Genomic DNA, 16,650 nt, shown 5'->3' with positions numbered 1-16,650 from the left:
TCTGAGATGGTCACTGTCACCTGCTGTCTGCTCTATCTGAGATGGTCACTGTCACCTGCTGTCTGCTCTATCTGAGATGGTCACTGTCACCTGCTGTCTGCTCTATCTGAGACGGTCACTGTCACCTGCTGTCTGCTCTATCTGAGATGGTCACTGTCACCTGCTGTCTGCTCTATCTGAGATGGTAACTGTCACCTGCTGTCTGCTCTGAGATGGTCACTGTCACCTGCTGTCTGCTCTATCTGAGATGGTCACTGTCACCTGCTGTCTGCTCTGAGATGGTCACTGTCACCTGCTGTCTGCTCTATCTGAGATGGTAACTGTCACCTGCTGTCTGCTCTGAGATGGTCACTGTCACCTGCTGTCTGCTCTATCTGAGATGGTCACTGTCACCTGCTGTCTGCTCTGAGATGGTCACTGTCACCTGCTGTCTGCTCTATCTGAGATGGTCACTGTCACCTGCTGTCTGCTCTATCTGAGATGGTCACTGTCACCTGCTGTCTGCTCTATCTGAGACGGTCACTGTCACCTGCTGTCTGCTCTATCTGAGACGGTCACTGTCACCTGCTGTCTGCTCTATCTGAGATGGTCACTGTCACCTGCTGTCTGCTCTATCTGAGATGGTCACTGTCACCTGCTGTCTGCTCTATCTGAGACGGTCACTGTCACCTGCTGTCTGCTCTATCTGAGATGGTCACTGTCACCTGCTGTCTGCTCTATCTGAGATGGTCACTGTCACCTGCTGTCTGCTCTATCTGAGATGGTCACTGTCACCTGCTGTCTGCTCTATCTGAGACGGTCACTGTCACCTGCTGTCTGCTCTATCTGAGATGGTCACTGTCACCTGCTGTCTGCTCTGAGATGGTCACTGTCACCTGCTGTCTGCTTTAACTGAGACGGTAACTGTCACCTGCTGTCTGCTCTGAGATGGTCACTGTCACCTGCTGTCTGCTTTAACTGAGACGGTAACTGTCACCTGCTGTCTGCTCTATCTGAGATGGTCACTGTCAGTTCACAACAGTCTGTCTGCCTATCTCCTCCGCTGCTGGTTACTGCTTAGAGGCCTTACTTGTTAGAACTGGGGAAGCAACAAAGTCTTTCGAATCAGTGGTGATGGATTTTTCAGCAGACAAATAGAACAACATTTACCAAATCAAAAAAAGCCAAATGAGACACAAAAGTCATGGCTAATACTCAGATGCTGAGAACACTTTTCAGGAACATTACGAAGTGACAGGTCTCTGTCACTGAGAACAACAGAAATAGCAAGACTTGACTTGGAGCACAAGAGCCACGCAAGTAAAACACAAACTCTCATTATCAAGATCTGGTGGCAATTGCCCTCATGTCCCTCCCAGGGGCATCTGCCAGGAGGCCTCTGCTCACGTCCCTCCCAGGGGCATCTGCCAGGAGGCCTCTGGGTGGTCTCTGTCCCCATGGCCTTGGTCCCAACCCCACAGCCTAGAGAAGCCATGGAGATGTCACCTTCCTCTGTCTCTGGCACACTCCCAGGACCTCAACGTCCCGGGCAACTCTGTCCAAGAACCAGTGCCTGGGCCGGTTCCTCCTGGTGAAAGGAAGGAGGAGGGTAATCTGTGTCACTCTCCCCACACTGAGGGTCACCCTCGTTGAAGGCACCATAGTCAGCTAGGATGCACACCGAGGTGAAGGTGGGGTAACTGCAAATGCACGCTAGGCCCCGCTCTAACTTGGGGAGTTTACGGAGCCCGTGCACGTCCACTCACCTCAGGGAAGACGTGAACTCGGAGAAGGAAGCCCAGCCTGTCTCCTTGGTGGGCATTGGCTCCTCCGTGCTCCAGACGTCAGACCCCACCGAGTCTAACGGAGCACCGTGGGTTGTCTCCATGGGGACATCGAAGTTGGCTGACCAGCTGGGAGCTAAAAAGAGGGGAGGAATTTCAATTGGAACATTTTCAAAAGTTTAATGTAATACAAGATATTTGTCAAGAACAGATTAGCAATGACAAAATAAGACAACAGCCTGTGCTGGTGGAGATGTCGAGAAAGGAGATTCTAACCTATCACTGGGAGGCGTGGGAATGGCACGAGCACTTGGAGGAGAGGTTAACAACATCCACCTATTATAAAGTCACCATGTTTCCACTGAGCCAGCAAGTCCACTTCTAAGAATTTACCCAACAGGAATGTTACACAGGGATGTGACGCTACGTATAAAGAATACACAGTTCAAATAGCAAATCCTTTGTTACGTATCAAAAAAAAAAAAAAAAAGAACCCCATTGCCATCCAGTTGATTCCGACTCATAGCAACCCCTATAGGACAAAGTAGAACTGCCCCATAGGTTTTCCAAGGTGGATTCAAACTGCTGACCTTATGGTTAGCAGCCGAGCTCTTAACCACAGGCCACCAGGACGCCTTTGTTAGATACACTGCACCACAACCAACACACATATGCTAACGTGGGTCTCTTCATCCTGACAGATGTACCAGTGACGCTCATACGGGGGCGGGGGGGGGTGTTGGCTGAGGGCAATACACGCACTCTCTGTACTATCTTTGCAACCGTTCTATAAATCTAAAATTATTCCAAAACAAAAAGTGTGTTTTAAAATAAGAATATGTTGGCTATTCAATCGCAATAAACTGGAAACAATCCCTAACGCTTCCCGAGATGGACCTGGACCCCTGTGGTACTTGTCATGGTCTCCCTGTGGCCCACTGCAGTCAGCACAGGCAACAGGAAGCTCCCTAATTCCTCAGACACAGGACTCGCCTCAGAGATCAGCGTGACAGCACTCGCCTGAGGCAGGCTACTACCCACCTGTACCGCTCTCTCATACTGCCTGCTGCCAAGTTTGGATCCAACCTGCAGGTCCCCATTTCAATGCTGCCCTCAGAGATGTGTCCCTTCAGACTAATCAGGTCTTAGTTTTCTGCTCTCCTGGCATGCCATGCCTCTTCTCCACAGGACTTACACAGACTCCCCTAATTGGAGCGGGGTGCAGGGGCCACTGTTCTCTGCTATCATGGATGCTTTCCACCACCAGAGAAACGTCCAGGCTGTGAGGAAGGAAAGCTAGGGAACCTGCTAGCACAGTGGTTAAAGCAATTGACTCCAACTGTAACGTTGGCAGTTCAAAACCACCAGCGGCTCTGAGGGAGAAAGATGTGGCAGTTTGCTTCCATAAAGACTTATAGCCTTGGAAACCCTGTGGGGTCCCTGTGAGTCAGAACTGACTTGAGAGCAGTGAGGTTTCGTTTTGTCTCCTAGAGACCAAGGACTGAGACATGTTCCAACTTAAAGACAGATCTTACTGGGGTTTGGGCAAGTTCTGTAATTTCCCCAAGTTACCGAACTGTCTACCCAACGTGGGCAGGAGCCCCTCCTCCGCAAGGATCTGCTGAGGAATAAACGGGGCCTGCCCGTGCAGTGACGTCATCAGGGTGGTGCTCTTGCCCTTCAAGCTCTGAGTGTGGCAGGGCTCCACTGGTGACGAGGAGGGACGAGCACCCTGACGGGTGTTTCTGCCTGCGCACCGTAAGCAAAGCTCTGGAAGCACGCCTCCAGAATCAATCTCCCGTCTTACAGCCAAGTGAGGTGACCGAACAAGTACCCCTCCATTGTTATCACTCTGGGGTCTCCTTCCCCAGATTAGCTCCCTGGAATTCTTATACTATTACCAACTCTGCTAAACAGACCACCAAACTTCCAAGAGCAGCCACAGAGGTCAAAGTCAGAGAGTGGGGGCAGACCTGCGGCCCAGGGAAAGAGGCCCCACCCACATCCCTGCACCTCCTAGCAACATGAGCACTGCCGGCGGGGCAGAGACTCAGGAGGGCAAGGACCCTGTGACACTGAACCCAGAGGTTGTAGGGGGGCTGTGACTTTCTCCAGAATGCTCCCCTTCGTCTCTCCCGGTCCCCACACACCCAGTTCTAGGTTACAAGGGCAGGGGCATGAAGAAAGTTAAATCGTATCTGCGATTACCCACCAGCCACCTCGAAGAAGCACAGATTCTGGAGCCAGAAGACAAGGGCATCTGGCCCACCTCTTCCTCTCTGACTGCTGCCTAGTCTGTGTCCTATCAGCCTCACATGTACCGTGTCGCAGGGGCTTTCCTGTCTCTGACATGCACGTTCTAATCCAGCCTCCACACTGTCACTACCAGTGAGCCTCTCCAAACAGATTCAATAACATTTTCTTAGGGTTCCCCGTAACCTGAGACTAAAATTCCCGGTCTGGCCCACCCTTCTAGCCCAGCAGCTCATCCTTTTATGAGCAGCACTAAACAGCTGGGGGGTCTCTGTGCTTTCACACTGTTTCCTCTTTCTCAAACAGACGGATCCGTTTCTGCAGACCCCTGGTGTATGCTGGGCCCCTCCTCTGACACGCACGGCACTGCGCTCTTCTGACTTGTACTGGAAATCCGTTTCCCAAGGGGACCCAAAGCTCCTGGAAGCAACGTCGGGCATACCGTAGGAACTTGATAAAGGCAGACTGCCTTGCCCTGAGTAAGAAAGAGAGAAGCCCCTTTCCTCTATCCTTCCCAAAGAGGACACGCTGGCAGGGTCAGGAGGCAGAGAATAAACCCCTTTTCTCCGGCTCCCAGTTTCTAGATCTTTAAGAGGTGAGGGTTTTCGGGATTACTGCAAAGGCCCCATGTGGTGCTGAGGTGACAGGTTCCACCCCCAAAAGGCCCTCCTGGAGAACAGGAAGCACTGGCAGTCTTCAGGGAAGTCCCAATGTCAACCCATGTGGCTCGTCCACAAAGACGTTTCCAACTTTCTGAAGTTAACGGTGTTTTTCAAAGGCCTGTTAAAAACTCGAATCTTCTTAGCAAGTAGCAGGGCATAACCAAGCGATGAGCTGTGCACATTTTAGGAATACAAGTTTCATAAACCATGAAGAACCCATTTAGAGTTGCTTGAGCTTTAAGGTGTTTTCTCTGTTTATTCCATCCAAGATTCTACAGAACACGTCTCCTCATCTGTCCATAGTCTGTGGTCTCCCCTGCTACAGCACCCCGTTTCCTGCACCCAGAGGCTCAACCCACCAGTGCGCTGTGTTCTCTGGCCAGACACACACAGGGTTTTCATACAGGAAAGCGATCTCCTGTCACCAAGGACAGGCATACCTTGTTCCTTCTCTGAGGTCTGGTCCTCAAAACTTAGACCTCCAGTTGTTGCCAGGTGCCATCGAGTCGGCTCTGACTCATAGAGACCCTATGTACAACAGAATGAAGCACTGCCAGGTCCTGTGCCAGCCTCACGATCGTTGCTACGTTTGAGCCCCCCGTTGCAGCCACTGATTCAACCCATCTCGTTGACCCTCTACTTTACCCAGCATGACGTCCTTCTCCAAGGACTGGTCCCTCCTGATAATATGTCCAAAGTATGTGAGACAAGGTCTCGCCACCCTCACATCTAAGGAGCATTCTGACTGTACTTCTTCCAAGACGATTTATTCATTCTTCTAGCAGTCCATGGGATAGTCAATATTCTTTGCCAATAGCACAATTTGAAAACATCAATTCTTTGGTCTTTTTTCATGGTCTAGCTTTCACATTCAAGGCCCAAACTACAGTGTGTGTTTCTGCTTCACTCTCCTTTCGGAAGTCACACAGGGCTGTGTGCCTACTTCCCAAGACACCTACAAGCCCAGCACACGGCACACAAGGCCCAGCACGCGGCACACAAGGCCCAGCACGCGGCACACAAGGCCCAGCACGCGGCACACAAGGCCCAGCACGCGGCACACAAGGCCCAGCACGCGGCACACAAGGCCCAGCACACGGAAGTCACACAGGGCTGTGTGCCTACTTCCCAAGACACCTACAAGCCCAGCACACGGCACACAAAGCCCAGCACACGGCACACAAGGCCCAGCACACGGCACACAGGGCCCAGCACGCGGCACACAGGGCCCAGCACACGGCACACAGGGCAAAAACGGCACTCACGTTCACTCAAGTCCACTTCCATTTTGTCCTCCGTGTTGGCACTACTGGATTCAAACAAGTCTTGTTTTGCTCCATCTTCTTCTTCAGAGTCTGTACTTTCCTCACTGTCTGTACTCCCTGAGCTGGGAAAAAAGAAAAAAACACCAAAATATTTAATGCTACATATCAGCCATCAGCTAAACCCAGAAAATTCCAAAGGTTAGACAACAACAAAACATTGTACTGCAGCTGGATCGCATCTGCCCACGTGTCATCTTGCTAAGACTTGGGGAGGATTTTGCTACATGGGCATGTATACGTATATAAGCAGCTCTGGTGGTGCAGGGCTTAAAGCCCTCAGCTGTCAGCGCTAAGGTCAGGAGTTCCGACCCAGCAGCCACCCGGCAGGGAAAGATGTGGTGGTCTGCCCCCGTGGACTACAGCCGTGGCAGCCCTACGCGGCAGCTCTGCTCTGTCCTACGGGGTCACCGGAAGCTGGAATCCACTCCACGACACTGGGTGCCCACGTGTGAGTGCCGCCTGCCTGACACAGCATATAAGTCGGTGTCTTTATCAAGAGCAGGTCTGTCCTGTAGACCAGGATGGGTGACCCCGACATGCCCAGTGGGCTCTGGCATCGCAATCTCTTCTAAGTCAAGAGAACTGGAGACCTGTGCGTGCTGGTCCCCAACAGTCTCAGACTGCAGTCCAGGGCCTAAGCAAAGCTGACCGTCCAGCAGGGGTCGGTAAACCTCCTGTAAAGGACAAAAAAACTCAAACCAAAGCCATTGCTGTCAATTTCAACTCACAGTGACTTTACAGGACAGAGAGGAACTGCCCCATAGAGTTTTCAAGGTTATTATCTTTACGAAAACAGATGGCCACATCTTTCTCCTGTGGAGCAGCTAGTGGGTTTAAACCATCAACTTTTCAGTTAGCAACCGAGTGCTTCATCACTGCACCACCAGGGCTCCTTGTAAAGAACGAGATAGTAACTATTTTCGGCCTTGTGGTCCACACGTTCTATGTCATTACTCAGTTCTGCCACTGTAGCATGAAAGCAATCACAGGCAAACTGTAAACAAGTGGTAGGACTGCCCCAGCAATTCTACTCTCACCAGCGGAGGCAGACCAGACGTGGCCCATGGTTTGTCGATCCCTCCTATAAGCCATCAACTGCTCTACCACTGGGGCTTTGCTTAATGATGTAGATGACAATCTAAACAACTGCTTTCTAATAGGGCTGTAGAGCCCCTGGTGGTACAAATGGCTAAGCACTGGCTACTAACCGAAAGGTTAATGGTTGGGGTCCGCCCAGCAGCACCTCCGAAGAAGGCCTGGTGGTCTGCTGAAAAATCAGCCAATAAAAACCCTATGGATCAGTTCTACCCTCACACACTTGGGGCCACAACGAGTCAGAATCGACTCAACGGTACCTGGTTTGATTTACCAGGGCTGCACTGCCATCTCGTTGTGGTGATAATCTGTATTGCTCTAATGGCCAAGGACATGGATCATCTTTTCTATGCTTACTTGCCTGCTGTCACCTCCTCTTCTGAAGTCTTTTCACATCTGTTGTGCACTGAAAAACTCGGGCTTTTTTTCCTGATTACTGAGTTTTGACAGTTTTTTTTTTTTTTTAACATACTCCACATACAAGTGCTTTATCAGATAAATGATTTGAAAGCTTTCTCCGAGTGTGTGGTTTGTCTTCTCATTCTTTCAACAGTCTTCGCAAGAGCAGAAATTTTTCATTTTGATGAAGTCTAACTTAACAAAATTTTCTTTTATGTACTGTGCTTTTAGGGTTATCTAAGAAATTTTTGCTTAACCCAAGGTCACAAAGATTTTCTCCTTTCCTTCTGTAAGTTTTATAGCTTTATGTTTTACTTTTTGGTCTTGAATCCATTTTGAGTTAATGCTGTATATGGTTAAGAGGTATAGGTTGAAAGTTCATTTCTTTGCATGTTGCTGTCAGGTACCGTTGAGTCGGTTCCGACTCATAGCGACCCTATGCACAACAGAACGAAACGCTGCCCGGTCCTGCGCCATCCTTACAATCATAATGCTTGAGCTCACTGTTGCAGCCACTGTGTCCATCCACCTCTTTGAGGGTCTTCCTCTTTCCACTGACCCTGCACCTTGCCAAGCGTGATGTCTTTCTGCAGGGACTGATCCCTCCTGACAACACGTCTAAAGTATGTAAGACACAGTTTCGCCATCTTTGCTTCCGAGGAGCATTCTGGTTGTACTTCTTCCAAGACAGATTTGTCCATTCTTCTGGCAGTCCATGGTATATTCAATATTCTTTGCCAACACCACAACTCAAAGGCATCAATTCTTCTCCGGTCTTCCTTATTCATTGTCCAGCTTTCACATGCATATGATGCGACTGAAAATACCATGGCTTGGGTCAGGCACACCTTAGTCTTCAAGGTGACATCTTTGCTCTTCAACACTTTAAAGAGTTCTTTTGCAGCAGATTTACCCAATGCAATGCATCATTCGATTTCTTGCCTGCTGCTTCCATGGCTGTTGATTGTGGATCCAAGTAAAATGAAATCCTTGACAACTTCGATCTTTTCTCCGTTTATCATGATGTGGCTTGTTGGTCCATTTGTGAGGATTTTTGTTTTCTTGATGTTGAGGTGCAATCCATACTGAAGGCTGTGGTCTTTGATCTTCATTTGCATTTATTTGCATATGGATGTTCAATTGTTCCTGCACCATCTGTTGCAAAAATACACTTTTGCCAGTGGATTGCCTTTGCATCTCTGTCAAGAACCAGTTCTGTGTTTGTGTGCAGGTTTATTAATGGATTCTCTATTCTGTCCCACTCATCTATATATATCCCTATCTTTTTTGCAAACACTACACTGTCTTAATTGCTGCATCTTGCCATTATTCTTACAGTCTTCTTGTAAAATCCAGCAAATATTCTACATTGACAACCACGTTGTCTGGAAATAAATATAGAAATAGGTTTCTTCTTCCTTTCTAACCTGGATGCCTTTTATTTCCTATTCTTGACTTACTGCACTGGCTAGAACATCCAGCGGAATACTAAGAAACTTACGTTCATTCAAGTCTACTTCCATTTTGTCCTCTGTAAAAACTGGTGACAGCAGACATCCTTGTCCTGTTCCCAATCCTAGAGGAAAATCAGTCTTCCACCATTAAGTACGATGCTAACTCTGTGCTTTATTTTTCTGTTCCCAACAAACTGATTCTGACTCATGGCAACTCCGCTTGTGACAGTCAAACTGCGCGAAGAGTTTTCGATGGCTATACTCTTAGAGAAGCAGGCTGCCAAGCTTTTCTTCTGCATGCTGCTAGGTGGATTCAAAACACCTTCCAGTGAGCAGCTGAGCGCAAACCATTTGTGCTACCCAGGCACCTTACGTATTTTGTAGATGCCTTTGAAGAAATCCCCTTCTAGTTTGCTGAAAATTTTTTATCAGGAATAAATGCCGAATTTGGTCACACACTTATAGATTTTTTAATGTTAAACCAACTCTGTATTCCTGTGATAAACCCCACTTTGTCACGATATATACGACTGTAGCATTTGATTTGCTATAGTTTTTAAAGGAATTTTTGCATCCATGTTGATGAGAACTACTGGTCACTTTTCTTACAATATTTTTGTCAGAGTTTGGTATCAGGTTACACTGACGTGGCCTCATTCGAAATACTCTCTCCTTTTCAATTTTCTGAAAGATTTTGTATAGAATTAGCATTTTTTTTCCTGAAACACTGGGCAGAATTTACCCATGAGGTTACCTGGGCCTAAAGGGTTTGTGTGTGGGGGAAGGGGGGGCGTGGGGGAAGCTTAAGCTAAAAAGTCAACTTCTTTAACAGGTACATAGATATTCACGTTATCTATTTCTTTTTGCTTCAGCTTTGGTAGTTGTGTCTTTCAAGAATCATCTAAGTTGTCGAATATATTGGCATAAAGTTGCTCATAATATTCCCTCGTTATCCTTTGAGGGTCTGTGTAAATCTGTAGTGATGTCTCCTCTCTCATCCCTGATATTGGTATTTGTATTTTCTATTTCCCCTGATCATTCTGGCTAAAGGTTTATCAACTTTATTGATCCCCTCAAAGAACAACTTCCGGTTTCACTGATTTTCTCTATTGTTTGTCTGCTTTCCATTTTATTGATACTCACTCTGAGCTTTATTATTTCTGTATTTTTGCTTACTTGGATTTAATTTGCTCTTTTTCTGGTTTCTTAAAGTAGAAGCTGAGCTCAGTGATTTGAGGCATTTTTCCTTTTCTACTATAGGTCACCATCGAGTTGCCGTCGAGATTCCAACTCACGGCAACCCTGCAAGCGTCAGAATAGAACTGCGCTCCACGGGGTTTTCAATGGCTCATTTTTTCAGAAGCAAATCACTAAGCCAAGACACCGCTGGGTGAACTTGAACCTCCAACCTTTCAGTTAGCCAAGCACATTAACTGTTTGCACTACCCAGTAGTTAGTGATAAAAATGATCCTTTCAAAGTACTGCTTTATGAATGCTTATTATCGATAAACTATGTTTTCATTTTCTTTCGATTCAAAATACTGTCAAATTTCCCTTTTGGTTTCTTCTTTGGCTCATTTCTTATTTGGTTTTAAAATACTCAGGAGATTTCCCAGAGACCTGTTACAGATTTTTTTAATTCCACTGTGGTCAAAGAGGAAATCCTGGTGGTGTAATGGTTAAGAGCCACAGCTGCTAAACAAAAGGTCAGCGGTTCAAATCCACCAGGCACTCCTTGGAAACTCTATGGGGCAGTTCTTCTCTGTTCTATAGGGTTGCTATGAGTCAGTAATCGACTCGATGGCAGTGAGTTTTTTTTTGTTTTGTTTTGGTGGTCAAAGAAGAGCCCTAGTGGTGTAATTAAGAGCTCAGCCACTAACCAAAAGGTCAGCAGTTCACATCCATTTCCTGCTCCCTGGAAACCCAGAGGCAGTTCTACTCTGTCCTATAGGGTCGCTATGAATCGGAATCAACACAATGGTGAAAGGTTTGGTTTTTGGTTTAGTGGTCAAAGAATATACTTTGTATGACCTGAAACCTTGGAATTTATTGAGACTTTATGGCTCAGTCTATGTTATATCTTGATAAATATTTCATGTGTACTTGAAAACAATATATATTTGCTGTTGCTGGATGGAGTGATTTGTAAATGTGCAGGTTGAGTTGGCTGACAGTCTATTATCAGTAAGGATATAGAACGCTTAAATATATCCTTACTGATTTCTGCCTGTTGTTGTACCAGTGACCGAGAGAAGGGTGCTAAAACAGCCAACTCTAACTGTGGCCTGTTTTTCTCTGCAGTTCTAACCATTTCTGCTCCATGTACTTTGAGGCTATTATTCGGTGTGAGGAGCCCTGGTGGCACAGTGGCTAAAGCGATTAACTGCTAACCTAAAGGTTGCCAGTTCAGAACCAGGAGCAGTTCCATGTGAGAAAGATGTGGCAGTCTGCTTCCACAGAGATTTATAGCCTCAGAAACCCTGTGGGGTTGCCAGGAGTCAGAATCGACCCGACAGCAGAGGGTCTGGGTTGGTTATTAGGTGTGTAGCCCTGGTGACGCTGTGGTTAAGACACTGGCTGCTAACCAAAAGGCTGGCAGTTTGAATTCACCAGCTGCCCCTTGGAAACCCTCCGGTGCAGCTGACTCTGTCCCACAGGGTGACTGTGAGTCAGAACCGACTCGCTGACAATGGGTCTGGAGGTTGGTTATCAGGTGTGAGACGTTTGGAACTGTCATGTCCTCGAACGGATCCCTTATCATTATGAAATGACCTTCTCCATCCCTCTGCTCTGAAACCTACTTTAATGTTAATAAAGACTCCCAGCTTTTCTCCTGATTAGTGTTGGCATAGTATATCTTTTCCCATCGTTTTCCTTTTAACTTATTTGTGTCTTTATATTTAAAGTGTTTCTTAGAGGCAGCATATAGTTAGGTCTTGCTTTTTATCCAATCTGACAAAGAGTTTGCTGTTTGTTTAGCTGTCCTTTATTCTCTTCTACTGCCTGCTTTTGGACTATGCTTTTATGATTTTTTTTTATCTCTTTAGTTGGCTTACTAACTGCAACTCTTAGTTCTGTTACTTTACTGGTTGCTTCCAGTTTATAGCATATGTCTTTAACTTATCACAGTCTACCTCCTAGTGATCTTATAGCCCCAAACTGAAATGACCCAAATGTCCATCAATGGGTGAGTGAATAAACAGAGCGTGGTATTGCACTAAAGGGACTACCACTCAGTGATACATGACACAACATGAATGGCCCTCAAAACAATTATGCTAAGTGAAAGAAAACAGACGAGAAAACAGTATATACTTCGTGTTTTCACTGACATGAAAGTCTAGGAAAAGCAAACTAATCTAGAACAGAGAGCCGAGCTGTGGGACAGAGGAGGGTATTACAAAACAATGTGAGGAAACTTGGGGGGATGGATACACTCGTGACCTTGACTGGGGTGATGCTTGCATGGGTGTATTTATGTCAAAACTTATCACACTATACAGCTTAAATAAATGCAGTTTTATTACATGTCAATTATGCCTCAACAGAACTGGTAAAAAAAAAAAAAAAAAAGAAAGAAAGAACTGCCTTCTGTCATCATCCTGTGCTCCCTCCTCCGAGACACTGTCTTATCTCCGCTCCTGGGTCTCTGCTAGGACATGCTGCGCAGCTGGGAGTGTGAGGAAGTCCACCTCCAGAGGACAATGGCACTAGGCAACGGCCACTGAGTGACTGCACTCCACGAGAGGACCAGAATTTCAGAGTAGATGATGAAAAAGAAGAGGGATGGGGGCTTTATGTTACAAAATAGCAACCACAAAGACACTGTCTCTTTTTTTGCTCCTCGGCCCTAGAGCTGCAGCACCTTCCTGGTGCTTGTAAGGCGATAAACCAACATGCTGAAGACAACAGACAGCATGGGAGTAAAAGGAAAAAGCTGGCTCTGATGACCTTGCTCTGGATCATGAGACACGTATACCTTTCCTTGGCTGAGTCACTGCAGGGTCTTCTAGAACTTGCAGCAATGAGCTTTGCTAAGAGACACAACCCAGCCGTAAGTGCAGGGAAAGGGCGATGCTGACAGCTCTATCCAGCAAGAGGAACTGGGTGGTGGAAAACGGGTTGGGGGTGTTTTACTTTTAATTGCATGCCCTTTTTGTTCACTTTGAATTTTATGCCATGTGAAAATACTACATATTAAAATAAAAAAAATAAAAACAAAAGTTCAGCTGCTACTCAAATATGTTCCTCTTAACTATGAAGATTCTGGTAATAAATATTCAGACAACAAGAACTGTTTGTTTATAGGAGTCTAATTTATTTAGGTTCCTGTGATAGGGTGATTTAAAAAAAAAAAAAAAAAGACTGGCTCAATCTTGGTGGGTGTCAACTGATAAGACCCCATCTCTCTGAGTTAGATGAACTTTTAGAAACAATTTTCTCCTCCTTTGGAAATGTTTAGCCTTTTCAAAGAGCTAATCCCTAAGCCAGCTGCCATTATTCCTGGCAGGGGGCGTTCCTTTACTGAGAGGCCCAAAAGGACTTCATTCCTCAGCATCACTTCACATTCAGAGGGTGCCGTGTCTCAACGCCTCAGGAACCTGCATTTTCAAGCAGATCACCCTGATGTGTACATACTCCCGTCCACTGCAGACTGGAGCACTCACGCCAATGCACACCAATGACCGAGGGCGTTTCTGACCATGACCAGAAAGTTGGTCTCTGAGTCAAACATTCTGGGATGACACAACGTGTGGAGAGAAGTACTATGATAATAAACCATCTTTCACCTGGACCGTCTTTGGGATTCCGGGGTAAATGCAATGTGCTTTTCCTCCCAGATGTCTTCCTCGTCAGAGCCACCATCATCAAACTGCTGTATTCTCTCCTTACAACAGGCTTCAAACAAGGCAATATTCCCCTAAATAAAAACGAGAGAGAGAGAGAAACAGAACAAACTTAAAATCAAGTCATTTTCTCCCAAAAGCTATCAATGTACACTACATTTTGATAACACTAGGAGATAGCTAAGTTTGATATTATTTAGTATTTGTTACTTATTACCATTTATGCCCGTTTTTCTATTTCCTTTAAAAAACAGAGCCTATCACATATGCCTCACATACACCTAAAGAAAACACAGACATCAAGTGGCAGCTTCTTCATCGTGGTAACATGACATTTCTCTGAAACAGCTGGACTCGAACCCAGCACACAGGCAGCACAGGTCAGGTCGTCCTTGGCTGCTCACTTCTATCTGGTAACATTGTCATTTCAGCCCCGTGTCATCCCCTGCCCCAAGGCCCCTGAAATGAGGGCATGGATCTGTCCTAACAAGGAAAAGCCACTGATATTTCCTCCACTTTTACCGCTCTGGCTAAGCAGTAATGAGTGCCAATGGGCTCCACCAGAGGTCTCTACTACCCTACCACATCAGCAAACAGACCGGTGGTCTCTCACGCCAATCAACATAAAAACAAAAGATTGTGCCGAGTCACCTGCCAGCGATCCAACATCACTTGAGGTGAAGACACGACTGAGCTGGTTTTCGGAGAACTCTCCAATGTGAGAGGCTTGCCCTGAACTAGCCCAAGTTTCTCTCGTGGTGACACAGAGCTGAAGTAAACAGCAGCCTTCTCTTTGAAGCAAAATGTCTATTCTGCAACCACAAGCGGCCCTGGCTTCATCAGCCCTATCACATCTTACAGCAGGGTGCAAGCTCACGTGCCCACAGGGGCCAGGCACGTAACTGAGCAGGTGAGCCATGAACAGCTATCTAAGAGGCAAGCTTCCCGAGAGCGAGATGGTCCCAGTACACACACACCCACACCTCCACCCCTCGTGCGCCTGCTGCCCGTGACAGGAGATGCCCATACTTACACTTTCGTTTGTGTTGAGAGTGAAGTTGATGTCCGATACCCGATCAAAAGAAACACTGTCAACAAAATACAAAGGTAGGAGAAGTTAATTACCCACAAACTCCCAGTGTTTGCGACATTTTCCACATTTAAAATATTCACGCTATCATTAAAATGCTCACAAACAGAAACCAAAAAGTTGCTTGCATTCAATTATGCCTCCTCCCTTGGTATTAGGATTGGAAGGCTGGGTTGGAAGCCTTTTGAGATGAGAAGCCTTCCTAGAAAACATTTTTAACGTCCATTGTTCCATGGATCATACTAATATAACCAAAGCAGATAACAAGTGAAAACATAAAAAAAGCACACAGAAGTCATCAGATAAGGTGCTTTGTCCAAGTATAGCCAAATCCATGTACAAAATACCCAGACACCTCTACAGTTTTAGGATGTGGCATAGCCCAGGAGGAAAGCAGGGCTTAAAAGAATTCATAGGCTGTCTATCAACCACAAGTTTTTTGAGTTGTTGTTGTTGTTAGGTGCCATCGAAGTCGGTTCCCACTCACAGCAACCCTGTGTACCACAGAACGAAGCACTGCCTGGTCCTGTGCCACACTCATAATCGTCGTTATGCTTGAGCCCACTGTTGCAGCCACTATGTCAATCCATCTCACTGAGGGTCTTCCTTTTTTATGCTGACCCTCTACCAAGCATGATGTCCTTCTCCAGGGACTGATCCCTCCTGACAACACGTTCAAAGTATGTGAGATGCGGTCTCACCATCCTTGCTTCTAACGAGCATTCTGGCTGTACTTCTTTCAAGACAGATTTGTTTGTTCTTTTGGCAGTCCATGGTATATTCAATATTCTTCACCAACACCACAATTCAAAGGCTTCAATTCTTCTTCAGTCCTCCTTAGAGGAGATGGGGCTATCTTACACTTCTTAAAAGATTTATTCCGATCAGTCATTATCCCAAGCACCCAATACAAACTTTAAAGGGATCGTGGACTCCTAACTAGTAATTATCACTGACAGTACAGGCAGGCCAAGGCCAAGATGCCACCTGGGGAACATGCAGGTATGGTACAATGTGGCGAATCCAGGCCCATGTAGAACTCTCCTGGGGGACAGGACAAATCCCCTGGGGAGAGCTCTTGCTCTTTTCTGACTGAAACGAGTCAATTCTGAAGGCCGGTGGGAACGGCAGCCTTCAACCCTCTGTTCCACAGTGCAACACAGCATGCTGTACGGCACAGTCAAGAGTGTGCGGAAAGTACCTCAGCTTTCTGTCATACTACAAATTACATTTGGTGACAAACAACAGCCACCACTGGCCGCGGCTAAACCAGTCACTGAGCATCTACAGCCGGCAAGGCACTGCAGCCGAGCCCAGAACCTGGTGCTCTTGGGCAGAACTGGCAAGTCTCCCACGAGAGCAATCGCCTGAGTTTCAAATACCAGGCTCCTTCAAATTTCTTAAACTCTTTCTCAATGAGGTATAATATCCCTTCCAAAAACATTCTGTTTATAGTATCTCGTGTCCCCAGGTCAACTGCTGGACCATGCGTTTTCACTCTTGGGAATCATCTACACATCTTCTGTTCGTTAACCTTGTACCCACCCATTCCACTGCTGTCGAGTGGACTCTGACTCACAGTGACCCTATCAGAAAAGTAGAACTGCCCCACAGGGCTTCCAAGGCTGTAATTTTTATGGAAGCAGACCGCCACATCTTTCTCCCGCTGGTGGGTTTGAACCACTGACCTTTCAGTTGGCAGCTGAGTGCTCAGCCACTGCAACACCAGGGCTTCTCTAATTTTGCACAGCACCAGGAATT

General features: G+C 46.6%; 1 protein-coding gene across 5 annotated transcripts in view; it reads right to left on the bottom strand.

Moving 5' to 3' along the window:
- PPP6R3 (protein phosphatase 6 regulatory subunit 3) overlaps window positions 1-16,650 on the bottom strand; it is a 175,982-nt gene that overhangs the window by 24,815 nt on the left and 134,517 nt on the right. For 4 of the 5 annotated variants that reach the window (XM_049892681.1, XM_049892682.1, XM_049892683.1 and 1 more), the window contains 4 exons: window positions 14,833-14,887; window positions 13,743-13,873; window positions 5,944-6,065; window positions 977-1,899 (listed from right to left, as the gene is read on the bottom strand). In XM_049892681.1, coding sequence (XP_049748638.1) covers window positions 1,742-1,899; window positions 5,944-6,065; window positions 13,743-13,873; window positions 14,833-14,887 — 466 coding nt within the window. In that variant the 3' untranslated portion in view covers window positions 977-1,741. Of the gene's footprint in view, window positions 1-976; window positions 1,900-5,943; window positions 6,066-13,742; window positions 13,874-14,832; window positions 14,888-16,650 lie in introns of those variants that run through there. The other variant, XM_049892684.1, reaches the window with a different exon arrangement.

The sequence above is a fragment of the Elephas maximus genome, chromosome 7, assembly GCF_024166365.1.
Source record: "Elephas maximus indicus isolate mEleMax1 chromosome 7, mEleMax1 primary haplotype, whole genome shotgun sequence".
NCBI lineage: Eukaryota > Metazoa > Chordata > Mammalia > Proboscidea > Elephantidae > Elephas > Elephas maximus.
Note: the sequence above shows the minus strand (reverse complement) of the source record. Positions and strands in the feature narration are given on the sequence as shown.